At 46.5% G+C, this 13,161-nt stretch overlaps 1 protein-coding gene across 1 annotated transcript; it reads left to right on the forward strand.

Moving 5' to 3' along the window:
- Positions 1–10,402: 10,402 nt before the first annotated feature.
- On the forward strand, positions 10,403–11,419 carry LOC122370105. The gene has a single exon (XM_043345372.1). It carries the CDS (start codon positions 10,403–10,405, stop codon positions 11,417–11,419), a length of 1,017 nt encoding a protein of 338 aa, XP_043201307.1.
- Positions 11,420–13,161: the final 1,742 nt, after the last annotated feature.

Consider the following 13,161-nt stretch of genomic DNA (forward strand, 5'->3'; position numbering starts at 1 on the left):
AACTAAGTATTCCGCACTAGCACGCACATAGGCTGGAAATGTGCACAATCACACGAAAAAAGGCTGCAAGTTTGGGAACTCTGCACTTAAATGGAAACTACACTAATATTCAATGATGTCTCACTTGCCTTCTGAAAATTTCTTAGATAGCATTGCATCAACACTCAACAGTGTCAGCTCATATCACAGCACAGCCATTCGGCATGGCATTTACCAAATCATGGCACGCATTGTGCACTGATCCACACAAAATTCACACCACAATTAATCTGCACTGCATTGTGCATTGGCTAAGTGCCTCTGCCTGCACATACATCTTGCTGGACTGCCATTCTTAGCAATATAATGTTGCAGCCGCAGGCATTGTAAGCATCAGAAGAGAGACTGATTTTCTGGAGATTAACGGAGCAGTTTAAACATGCTTGCAAATCTGATGTTATTCATAGGTCTAAGCCTGACTTCGAGGAAATTTGAAGAATAATTTGAAACCAGTTGCAATACTGTTATTCCAGCCATTTCAGTTTCACTTTTCAGCGAGGTTGTGCAGGGCCATAACAAGGCCTTCTTCACTTCAAATAATAATTGCCATTGCAAATCAGAGGCAGAACTGAATACCACAATTATTGAAGAAAATTCTAAAAGTGAAAATCACTGCGACGAAAAAGTACTGACGGCAGGAGACGCGATTTCAATAATAGAAATAGCATATCACCCAAAGCTACCTATACTGTAATTTGTTTACCTCGCCCGCCGAAAACACGTGTTTTTTTCCGACCGACTGCATTTGCCGACTCGCGGCCCCAGATGACGTAATCAACAAATAATTGGCCAATAGAGATAATAAAAAATGATTGTTGGAACAATATAAGAAAAAAAGGTAACTCAGTATAATTTTGTTATTTAATAATGTCGAAAATTCGTCTTAATGACCTTAGATGGGGACTTTTTACTCTATGACGTCATGTGTGCCAACAGTTTTCAAGAGGAAGTATAACAGTGGAATAAACCTACCTCTATTTGTAACTTGTTCGCCATTTCTGTCGACATTTGACTGCTACCATATCCCAAACTCTGACTGTACCCGGTGTTCTATATACTCTGCCCCGGCGTGTGGTAGCGGCCAAGTCGCACCCATACGTCGCCGGACTGCTCAGCGACATGCCGGAGCGGCGGCGCGTCGGGCCGGTGCTGGGACAGCGGCCGCTGGCCGAGGGCGACCCACGCCGGCTCAGCCGCTTCGTCCACCGGGGGGCGGCGCAGCCTACTCCCGAGGAGGCGGAGGACATGCGCCTCGAGTGGCAGCGGCACCAGCAGCGGCGCACCATCTAACTGCCTTACAGGACGACCTCCCGGAAGCCGACATAGTGGCCGGACGGGCTGGGGGATGCGTCCCGGATGGCCCACAGCACACACGCTGGCAGGCGCTGGCGGTTGCCTCGGCCAAGTGATCCCCACCTGAGAACATGACAAAGAACTGAGTGCAGTTTTTTTTTAGGATGAGCGCGGACGGTGCTAGCACAGTATACCTCTGTTTCCTTCATATTCCCAAACGTAAAAGTGCATTTCGAAGTTAGCGTGAACAGCCGCCTGATCCATAATGGCCGTTTTCACGACGGAATAGCAGGCATCTATTTGATAGGTCTGTTTGATCCTTTGGTTCCTCAGGAATTTTAGTTGTTCTTTTTAGTAGGTATCCCAGCTTTCGAATGAATGGTGCGTTAGTTTGCTATTTTTCTATTAAATATCACATCGATTTGCTTTATCTAAGGATTTATCACTAATATCAACATAAAGCGTAAGCACAATTATAAAATTATGAAATTATTAAATACTAGTACAATAGTTTAAAAAAGATACTGAGTTGCCACTCTACAAAGAATATATTCATTAATGGCGCACGACAGACATTTAGAAAGCAGCGCCCTGTTTTATTGCACGCTGCTAGCCGCTTCCATTGGGTTTTGCAGGCCGACATCATTGGTTAGCGATTTCATTTAAATTTGTGAGCGAGTTCCTGTGTCCCCCCGGACATTACATTGATGTTTTTTGCACATTCTGACCACAGGTCTTCTAAATATAGGGCATCAAATTTTTACAAAATGTTGCATCTTTATATTTTTGAACGACCATAACTTTGGTTGTACTTGTTTGATTTGAATGAAATAAACCTTCCTGTTTAGGTAATTTCTTAAGCATTTGTTTATAATTGCATCGACTTAAATATATGACCTTGATATTTGCTTAACTCTGTTCTTAAGCACAAAAATTGAAATAGCAAAAAACACGCCACCTTCGATTTGGCTCATTTTCATATATTTTATTGCCTACCATATTCTTAACAGCCTGTGAAAAAATTAGAGTGGGCCATTCATAAGTTTTGAAGAAAATGGCACATATGCAAACGTATGTTAGCACGCGCAGTGGAGGGGGAAGAGTGAATTTCGCCCCACCCCTCCTGTTTTTCGCCAATATTTCATAATATTGATGCGAAATTACTTATGGCTACCTGTCCAGAATTGAATTGCACATCTCATCGTGCAAGCAATAAGAAAATCGGTTCACAACTGTTCTAGTAATAGCGGTGATAAGTGAACATCCTGTCGCCGCGGCGACGCGGCGACTCGGCAGCCGGCGCCGACCGCTACGCGCCGCCTGAATTGTAGACTGTGCCGGGACGGAACGGAACGGTTCCGTCTTTACATCGCGCTCCTTACCGCTGATTACGTTCGATTCGCGTCAAATTATGTTAGAAGACTTAAGAAATGTACAGGCAATCTTATGGTGAAAGAATTCTGAAAATAGGTTGGTAAACAATTGAAATATGAACGTGTAAACACAAAATTGTGACTGCTGCGTTTCCCGCGTCGGCCGATCCCGCCTCAGCCGGCGACATGTTACTCTTAGCAGGACTCTAACTGCCATATTTATTATCGGATTAACTAGAAATTCCCATACATACTCAAAAATGTATGTTCTTTCGTATAGTGAAGATCAAAAGACGTGAAGATATCGTTGCGTGATAATGTTTTCGTTGAATTTATGTCATGATGCATTTCCACACGGCTCAAAATTCACCGCAAAATACCGTTTGCCTGAGACACTATTACAATGGAACGTGAATGCTTGACTACGATGACTATGCATTTCCATTCTCGCAGAGTTTGGGATATCACTAATCAGCAATCATTCATTCCAGAAAGTGTACAAAAGCAAGCATGTCTTGACTCTGTCTTTCAAGGTCACGCGCGGTTGCATGATGTTGATGCATGAAAACGGCGTTTGCCGCGAAAGTTATGAATGGCCCACTCCAATTTTTTCACAGATGGTTAGGAACATTGTGACGGACATAATATGTAAAAATTACTCAAATCGAAGATGGCGTGTTTTTTGCTATTCAAATTTTTCTGTTTTAATTCAAGGTCAAATGCATTTCAAGGTCACTTCAATTTAATTTTATAATTAAAATCAAAGCCTTATCAATTGCCTACAAGACCCTGTTAATATCATTTTGATACCAGAAAAGGAACCAGAGTTATAAGCATTTAAAAAAAATGATGTCTGGCATTTTTGGCTATATTCGATGACCTATATCTCGGCGATACGTTATCAAATTTCGAAAATATTATACGTAACTCAGTTTTGAACCATGCCCAGTCTGCCTACAAATTTTCAGAAAAATCGAAGGGGATGACGGATTTCGGTGTTTGATTTGACGTGGAATGTCGTCCCCTATCTCCGCGTGTGTCCACTAACACGAATGACGTCACGCATGTGGGCGGAGCTATGGGCGGAGCCTAACGCACTCGGCAGTCCAAGCCGCCATATTTGAATTTATATTTTAATAGAATCTTGCCGATATTTTGGGTGAAGTCAATTTATATGGATAGCTTGGTGACAGTTTAGCTATACAAATAATAATTTATTATGGATGTGCGTATATTCAGCTTGGAATTGCAATTAAAGTTCCGCACCGCATAGATTCGAACTCGGGACCTTTGGAATACTGCGCGGGCACGCCAACCACTACACTACTGCGACCGCGCGGCGGCCGGCGGCAGGGAGGCTGCGGAGACATGGGGGGACATTTTACGCTTTTGTGAAAAAAGCAAAAGATTTAGCGAAAAACACGTAATAGATAACTTGCAGAAAATTGTCTGCTCTTTCAGATAAGATACTTAGGTTTGATATATCTTGTGCAGACTTCATTCTACAGTGCTTCGAAAAGCGCTCATTCACATGGGGATTGAACGGGGCTTCGAGACTTGACTCCAAATGACGTCACGAGCTGACGTCACGAAAAGGTAGAATCGCCGGACGACCCTACCTGGTATATAGGGCCTTGATATAGGCCTTTTGTTCGGGTTGGTAGGGTAAGTGCAGTGAGACAGACAAAATGCCAGTCAGTTTTGGTAGAGAGAAAACGACCCTACTCGCCATGCTGGAAGACAGCGAGATCAGAGCGACGCTGTGAGGCCTGTTCGGGATCGAGAAGAAGATCAAGGAACTAAAGCAAGAAGTAGATGCTCAAAAAGTTCTGATCACCGAACAGAACCAGATTGTCCGAGCTCGAGCAGTACCTCGCGTCGTAACTATTTGAACTTAACCGGCATTCCCGAAGCCCGTGACGGGAATGCTGTTCAGCTGGCGATCGACGTATTTTGAGCCAAAAACGTGCCTGAAGCAACAAAAAGTGGCAGAAAAGGTACAGCAGAAGCTACATTCTAGTGAACCACAGCTGCCGGACATTGGTCACGTGACCACATTTTCCGTTTGACCTTGAGTTGGCACCAGATTTTGTCGACAGACGTGGCGCAGCTTATTTTACTGCAGTATTTTAGATGCTAAATATTTAGACTGTGGTGGTAAATGATGCCGTGCAAATAATATTGAATCATCGGTGACATAGTTACCATTGATACTGAAATAGCATCAATAAAATGCAATTAATCTATTATTACTCTTCCATTGATTTTATTGCGTTTGCAGGCATAGGTAGAAACTGAAGAGCTGAGCCTGCAGCTTACAGTTGTTCTATACAGTAGCGGCGGAACACCTTCAATTAAGGGGGGGGGGGGGCACTGCCGACATTCGGTCCGATTCTTTCCATGCAACGCCCATAGGGCTAATGTTAAAATGCCAAAATTAAAGGGACACCGGTGCCCCGGTGCCCTCCCCGTTCCGCCACCTATGGTTCTATAACCCTTAATGCATAAATCAATGCTACTGAGGGCTGCAAATTTGTTTCACTTATCTTTAATAACTGATGCCCTACCTTCATCTACCATTATCTGTAAGAATCTTGCATCAATCATCACCAGACTTTTTAGTTTTCTTACATACCTACGCCCCAGCCACGAGAGGGCGGGTACGACTCCCTCGCCCTAATTGAGCTAGCCTCGCGAGAAAAATAAGCATGCATGCCGTTGGGACCGGGGACGCAGCGATTGATGCACGGTTAAAAAGTCTCAGGTCAACTGGTGGCCTCTGAGGGTCAGGTCAAGTGCCCGAGGGCCAAAATTACGATTTCGGGTTTTGAGAAATAACATTGCCAAAAAACGGCGCAGAGTCGCGATCATGTTTGTCATGCTCCGGTGCGTCAAAATGGTTCACTTTTGTTTGGGTGGGGTCAACATAAGGTGTTCACATCGGGTCAAAGCCAGGTCAGAGGCACTCAGGTCACGAACTTGGTCGGAGGAGGTTATATAGTATATCATTCGATTCGGTAGGTCTTCCCGATTCTATTGGCGACTTTTCCAACTTGCCAGTTCAATTTTATCAGGAGTTATTGACAAACAAACTTGTGACCTTTGTGACGTCATAAATGACGTCACGCTAGGTTAAAGATGCAAAAGTGAATCATTGGACATTGCAAGAATTGCATGAAATTGCGATTCCATGTGCTTGAGCTAGGTTTAGATCATTCTCGGCGTCAAAATTACAGTTTCCATATTTTCTCCATTGACTTGTAATGGTGACGTCACGCGATCGGCCTGACCTCATGTGACCTCTAGGAGAAATCCGAGATACACAAGTTTTGAGACTCCTAGAGGATACTAGGTCCTGTAAGTAACATCTCGCTGTGACAGCTCCTCTGGCACCGAGGGCATTGCGAAGTTTCGGTATTTTGGGACTGCTGCAGAGGTTCACGTGTGACGTATTGTATTGTATTGTATTTTACATCATCGGCACTCTTCCACTCAAGGTGGCTATTCCGAGCCCTCGTCAAAACAGTAAGCGCGTTAAAAAGACACAAACAGTTAAACCTGCAAAAGTATAAAAGCACGCTAAAACTAAAAGCACAGCTAAAATGTTTGTATGGTCGCCTATCCATCTAGCTGACTTGGTGACTTTTAATACCTTTCTTAAAGCGCGGACCAGACATGACCTGAAGCTCCGTTCCTATAACATGTTCGTTGTACAGTTTACACGCTCGCTGCTTAAAAGTTCTTTGGCCAAGGCTGGTTCGAACACGCGGTATATACATGTAAATGACCGGACTGCCTAGTCTGGCGCTCGGAAACATCTCTATTGTACGATATGTCCTGTCGCAGTACCTCAGGCTCACCCCTGCTAATCACCCCGTGTAGCAGACATACGTCGTTTGTCAATCAACGCACTGACGGGGAGCCACTCCAAATTCCTAATCACGTCGGACACATGATCATACTTCCGTCTGCCAGATATCACTCTGGCAGCAAAGTTTTGCACTTTCTGCAGTCGCTTTAAGCTCGTTTTGCTGGCACAGCCGAATACCTGACTACAATAGCGCACATGTGACATGACTAAGGCGTCCAGTATAGTCGGAAGTACACTTGGAGGAAGCACATGCCTGGCGTGCATCAGGCCGACAAGAACGCCTAAACATTTGGTGACGATATAATCAATGTGTGGTTCAAAGGTCAGTCGGCTATCAAAGATTACACCTAGATTTTTAACAGTTGACACCGGTTGCAGAGTTTCTCCCAGGAACTGCACTCGGACCGGATCCCTCTCGGCAGCCTGTAGCGCCGATCGGCCTCCGGCGACCATCATCTCGGTTTTTGCAGCGTTTATCTTCATGCCGTTCTGGAGAAAGTAGGTGGCCAGAGTGTCCAGGACACCCCCCAGTGCAGTCTGGATCTCTGGCAGCCTCTCCTTGGGTCCTGAGACGACCAGCTGGGTGTCATCGGCATACCTGGCCATCCTGACCAAACTGCCATTCACCTCGGACGGCACGTAGCAGGCGGCGCCGATGGATGCGATGTTGTACAACATCGGTCCCAGGCAGGATCCCTGGAAGATGCCGATGTTGATGGGGAGCAGCGTCGATCTCTCCCCTCCTGGCACTTGAACACACTGCTTGTGTCCGGTGAGATAGCTCCGAAACCAGCCCGGGTCTATCTGAAGCAGTTGAAGTTGATTCAGCAGGGTTTGATGGTCCACAACATCAAACGCGCGGCTGAGATCAATCAGCGTCAGGATGCTGATGTCGCCCCTGTCTGCTGCTTCCAACAAGCTGTCGTTCTCACTGACGAGTGCTGTAGCGGTGCTGTGCTTTTGTCTGAATCCATGCTGCTCCAGGCTATACAGATGGTTTCGGTTTAGATAGCCATCAACTTGACGGCAGACGACCTTTTCGACAATCTTACTGATAACAGGAACGTTGGTGATGGGTCTGAAATTTCCTGCAGTGCTCAGGTCACCTTTTTTGTGCAGCGGTATGACGACTGCGGTCTTCCAGCTATCTGGTACCGACTCCGACACGATGCTCTTGTTGATTATTTGCAGCAAGATCCGTCCAACAACGGGAAAGCTCAGCTTCAGCACCCTGATGTCGATGGCACCATCAGCGAGCGATGATTTGTCTGGCAGAGAGTATATGATGCGTCTCAGCTCCTCCAGAGTGATCGGGGTGAGTCGCAATGCGTCAGAGTGGACGCGAGGGAGACGGGCAGCCAGAGAACGTCTCCCAGACTCCTGGAACGTCCGGATGACGGCCTGGTGTGTTTCCTCTCCCACGGTGGTGAAGTATGAGTTGAGGTCATCTGCTGACAAGTTCTCAGGCCGGGCCGGAGCGCCGCGCTTCGGCGCAATAACTGCACGCAGCTGCCGCCAGAGGCCCGATGACGGAGCTTCTTCGACTCGTCGAGAGATGTCGCTACGGTAGTCCCGTCTGATAGCGCGCTTCACTTGGGAGTTCAGAGATGCGTACCTCTCCTTGTCATCGGCAGCGATGGCTTGTCGACGTTGGATGATCAGGTCACGGGTGTCATCTGAGATGACACGTCATAAGTCAGTGATCTGACCTGAGACGGAAATGCAATTGGTTTCCAAAGATGCGTATGGAAGCAAAGATAAGGTGCGCCAAATAGCAGCCCTCTAGCTGTAAGGTGTTTTGAGCTATCGCCAAAAGTCGTGAGTGGAGCGCTACTGACTCCTCCGGTCGGCCGCCGGGGGTTAGGAGGCGTGCAGGGTATCGGAAAACCACCTGGTACTTTGCGAATGTTGCCGATAAAAATACGTTTCTTATGCCGACTTATAGCCAAAAGACGACTGAATCTCAAACCAGTCGTATCCTTGCACTAAATGGCTTGGTTTAGACACGATAGGTCTGAAAAGAAAAGGTCCCATGCAGTGTTCTAAAATTGGATATTGGTTGGGTGTGCCGATGAAGAAAAAAATCCTAGGATGAGAAAAAAGGAAGTAATTAACTGAAGTATTTTTGCAAAATGGTGTAAATGCCAATTATTATGCCAACTGATAAACCAGGGTTGCATGTCAGGATCTTGACAGGGTGTACAAAAGGATGTGGGTGCATCATCTGTCAAGTAACATGTAAACTGGCTGTTGGGAATACATGAAACTTTTTTTTCAGAGATGAAGTGAAGTCGGTCATTCATATTTTCCCTAGGGATGAAAATATTTTCCCCATTAGGTGTGATTTCCCACCAAAAAGTCTGAAAAATGGAACACTGGTCCCATGTATTCTCTATGGGCGCCGCGAGGCCGTTGGCACCAGAGTTTCGGGAAGTGCCCTCGCCACAACCGCACGTGCAGATTTGGTCACGTGACCAAGCGCATTTGCCGCCACTGTATTTATATACACTGTGGTGAACCAAACGTTCGGCTAAGAACAACAGTTGTGTGAGAGCAGTGAACATCCAAAGCGCACTGTGAAATGACTGGACGTCGCATCCTATGTGCCCGGCAATCGGTGCGAAAGCGGGGAACCACGGTCAATTATTTTGATGAGTGACGACCGGGAGTTCTACAATCGCTTCAGGTTCGATAAGAAATCTGTTCGCCATCTTATCGACTTATTTGAAAAAGACATCGATTCTGAGGGTAGTCTTTGCCCAACATCAGCTGAGACCAAGAAACTCGTGACCCTGCTGCCTGCGTTCCTTACTAGTAATTCGTTTCAGGTCATAAGGCCAAGCGGCTCGGCTAAAGGCAGAGTAAACGAAACAGTATGGCAAGTCATTCCACGCATAGCTGACAGAAGGGACGAGATCATCCGGATGCCTACGGGGCACGAAATGACGCAAACTATAGTCCATTTTTTTCAAAAGGCGCACGGCCCGAAACATTTTTATAAATGCCACGTGCTAGAAAAGTAAAATGCCACAAATCGAGAGCAATGTCGTATTATTTTAGGAACCTGACGGTCTCGACGGTCACATCGGAACGGATTATCTTTTTACATTTTTATAGACTTTACATTTTATCCTGTTTTTATGCATTTTACACCTGTTCATTTGTTTTTGTGTGTTTTCAAATGGTACACTGAAAACAATTTAACCCAAGGCTGACGAGTAAACCGGTGTTTTACGGGTACCCCTATCCGCAACCATTTTTAACCACCCTCCCAGGAGTAGTGCTAGGTCCCATTGCGGTGTAGTCGTACTTGCTCTGAGCGGATATAACCGCTGTCAGCGAACAAGTCCGCTGAGAGCAGGGACGACTACACTGCAATGGGACCTTACTGTACTCCAGGGAGGGTGGTTAAAAATGGTTGCGGATAGGGGTACCTGCAAAACACCGGTTTACTCGCGGGCCTTGGGTTAAATTGTTTTCAGTGTAGTTTTACAATGTCAACTTCATCGAAGCTAGCGAGCGGCACACCCTTGAACATCCAAGCAAGAAAAATAGTAAACAACGTTTTTGAGTTTTGCTGCGAAGAGACAGTCAGAAGTTTGTGCCAGACTCCTGTGACCAGCTCGGCCAGTTCCTTGTGCCACCTACACAAGTCAGACGCCGAGTGAGCCACCTGACTGGAGTGTCCGAGCGCACCATCACTCGCATCGTTGCCGAATGTAAACAAGGACAGCTGAAGACTCCGAAGAAACGCGCAACATGGCACGGAGCAGTCAGCAGCGTCGATGATTTTGACATCGCGGCTATCAAGCGCCTCGTAACCAGGATGTACGACCAGGGAGAGAGGGTGACTCTGGACACCCTCCTCGCACGTGTCCAGGAAGACCTAGCCACGCTGGACCTCAGCCGAAGTTCACTCCGGAAACTGCTTCTCCAGAACGGCTACCGCTTCCGAAGCGTCGACAAGCGTCGCATCCTCATGGAAAAGCCTGCTGTGGTCTCAGCCCGCGCCTCTTTTCTTCGAACCATGCGCAGTATCCGGGCAAGTCATCCAGCCAGACCTATTGTCTATCTTGATGAGACATGGTTTAATCAACACGACTATGATGCCAAGTATTGGCTGGATGATCAAGAATTCACCGGACACAAGACGGTCATCGGAAAAGGAAAGCGATTGGTCATCATACACGCCGAATCCAGAAATGGCTTCGTGTCGAACTGCTTCCGCGCCTTTTGGTCCGACGGCAAGCTGGCAGACTATCACGAGTCTATGAACTCCGAGTACTTTGAAGAGTGGTTTTCAAGCCTCATCAAGCAACTTCAGCCGAACTCAGTGATTGTCATGGACAATGCCAGCTATCACTCCAGACAGCTGGACAAGCCTCCGACAGCCGCTTCGAAGAAAGAAGATCTAAAGGCGTGGCTCTTTCACAACGACGTGCCGTTCGAGGAGGACATGCTGAAGGTTGAGCTTCTGGAACTTGTCAAGAAGCACCAGGGGAAGCCAACGTACGCCGTGGACGACATGGCTGAGAGAAGCGGGCACAAAGTGGTACGGCTGGCACCATACCACTGTGTCCTGAATCCGATCGAACTGATCTGGGCACAAGTGAAGGGCTACGTCAGAAAGCACAACAAGTCTGGAAGGATGGAGGAGGTGAGGAAGCTGGTGGAAGCTGCTGTGGAGGAGGTGACGCCTGTCATGTGGGAAAAGTGCTGCGACCACGTCTGCAAGCTGGAACAAGAGTTCTGGACCAACGATAGGCTCATGGACGATATCGGCCCGTTCACCATTGACCTGAGAAGTGACAGCTCAGACAGCTCCGATGGAGACGAGGAGTAGGGTGTGCCAGTCGAGCCGGTGATTTTGTTTCCTGTGTTCTTCGTGTTTGTGTTTCCTGTGTTCACAACTCGAACGTTTGGACATCGAAACGTTCGAGCTGTGTTTCGTGGTTTTTGTTGTCATTGCCTAGCTCGATGTTTCAGTGAGTTTTGCTGACTGAACCAGTCAGTTGTAATTGTTCAGTTTTGTGTTGGAGCTCCCTCCCCTTTGTTTTGTTCCCTGTTAACAAAATAAACAATCATCTGTGTTTTACTTTCTTCATGACTCAAAAGATCATATGATCAAACATCGTGAGCGGCATTACTCTAGGATAATTACCCAGGTCCGCCATTATCACCAAAAGTTGGTGTGGCTTAAGATTTTAACCCTCGCGGGCCCCGGAGGGCGTTTTTCGTCCTCCCCCCCCCCCCAGGGCAATATTTGCGATAGCTCCCAAACACCTAGGGATAGAAAGACGAAACTTTCAGTACCTTATCCCCCTATTGATTACCTACCATCAAAATATTTCAAAACATTTTGAAAAATTAGTGTTCAAGATATATGAACAAGTGCAAAGTTTGAGGTCAATTTTGAGCATGACCTTGACCTTAACCTTGAATGTTAACCCGCGCCCCGTAGGGCTATCGGCGGACCCTACCACCCGTAGGGGGGGGGGGGTTCGGCCCCCCTTAGATCTCGGAAATTTACCGGCTGATTTTCAAAATTCAAACGGCGTTCGATAGCCCCACCCCGGAACTACCTTGTGACTAAATTTCATTGACCTAGGTTAAACCGATGACGTCACAGTTCAGGTCAAAGGTCGGATTTTCACCGTTCGCAGGCATTTCAAGAAATGTGTTGTGAAATCGAGTAAATTGGTAATTTATTGAAAACCATCGATGGTACATTGTTCGTCAAACACAAACTTTGCTATTGACTGAGGTCACTGATACCAGGTCAGGTCAAAGCGAGGTCAGGTCACCGGGGGTCACAATATGAAAGTGTCGTGTGATGCATGTTTTATGGTCCAGTTTGCATGACAAATGCGATTATGTGGGTCAGGCATCCTTTGGGGCCAGCCTAGGTCACGTTTTGGTGAAGGTCAGGTCAAGGTCAGGTTAAATTAGGTCAAATTTCAAAGTTGATATTTTTGCATAAAATGGGTATCGATTCGATGCAGCTCGTCACGGGGAGTCTAATTTGGCTATAACTTGGCCAAAAAACGAGGTATTGATCTGAAATTTGGTATGTAGATAGAAGAAGGTAGGTACTATCACATATATTCCGTTTTTTTAACTCAAAAAACTTTTTTTGAGTTTTTGGGTAATATATCCAATACAATGTTTTTTTTAATTTTGGGGGTCAAAACTCATAAATTTCAAAAATCCGAGATAGCAGTTTTGTAGCCCTGTCAATTCTACACCTTTTATGTACTAATCATTTTTCTGTATCTTCAAAGCTGTAGGCCTGACAGGACTTCTCGCGAAGGTCTTTTTTCGGTCGAAAATGACAGAACATGACGTCATTCTGACGTCATTTGTGGCCAACCTATCAAAGCCTCTGGAAATTTTTGGTCAGAATGTGTAAAATTGATGCCCGGAGGGGTCCTGGAAGTTTGGTGGCGATATCTTGAGCCGTTTAGGAGATATCGACGGAAAAAGGACAGGGGGCCGTTTCGCCCCCCCCCCCCCCTACGGGGTGCGGGTTAAGCACACCATCGGAATCCTCAGACCCTCTTCCTTCGTTTATCACCCATTTTAGCC

The sequence above is a fragment of the Amphibalanus amphitrite genome, unplaced genomic scaffold (assembly GCF_019059575.1).
Source record: "Amphibalanus amphitrite isolate SeventyFive unplaced genomic scaffold, NRLGWU_Aamphi_draft 001099F_arrow, whole genome shotgun sequence".
Taxonomy (NCBI): Eukaryota; Metazoa; Arthropoda; class Thecostraca; order Balanomorpha; family Balanidae; genus Amphibalanus; species Amphibalanus amphitrite.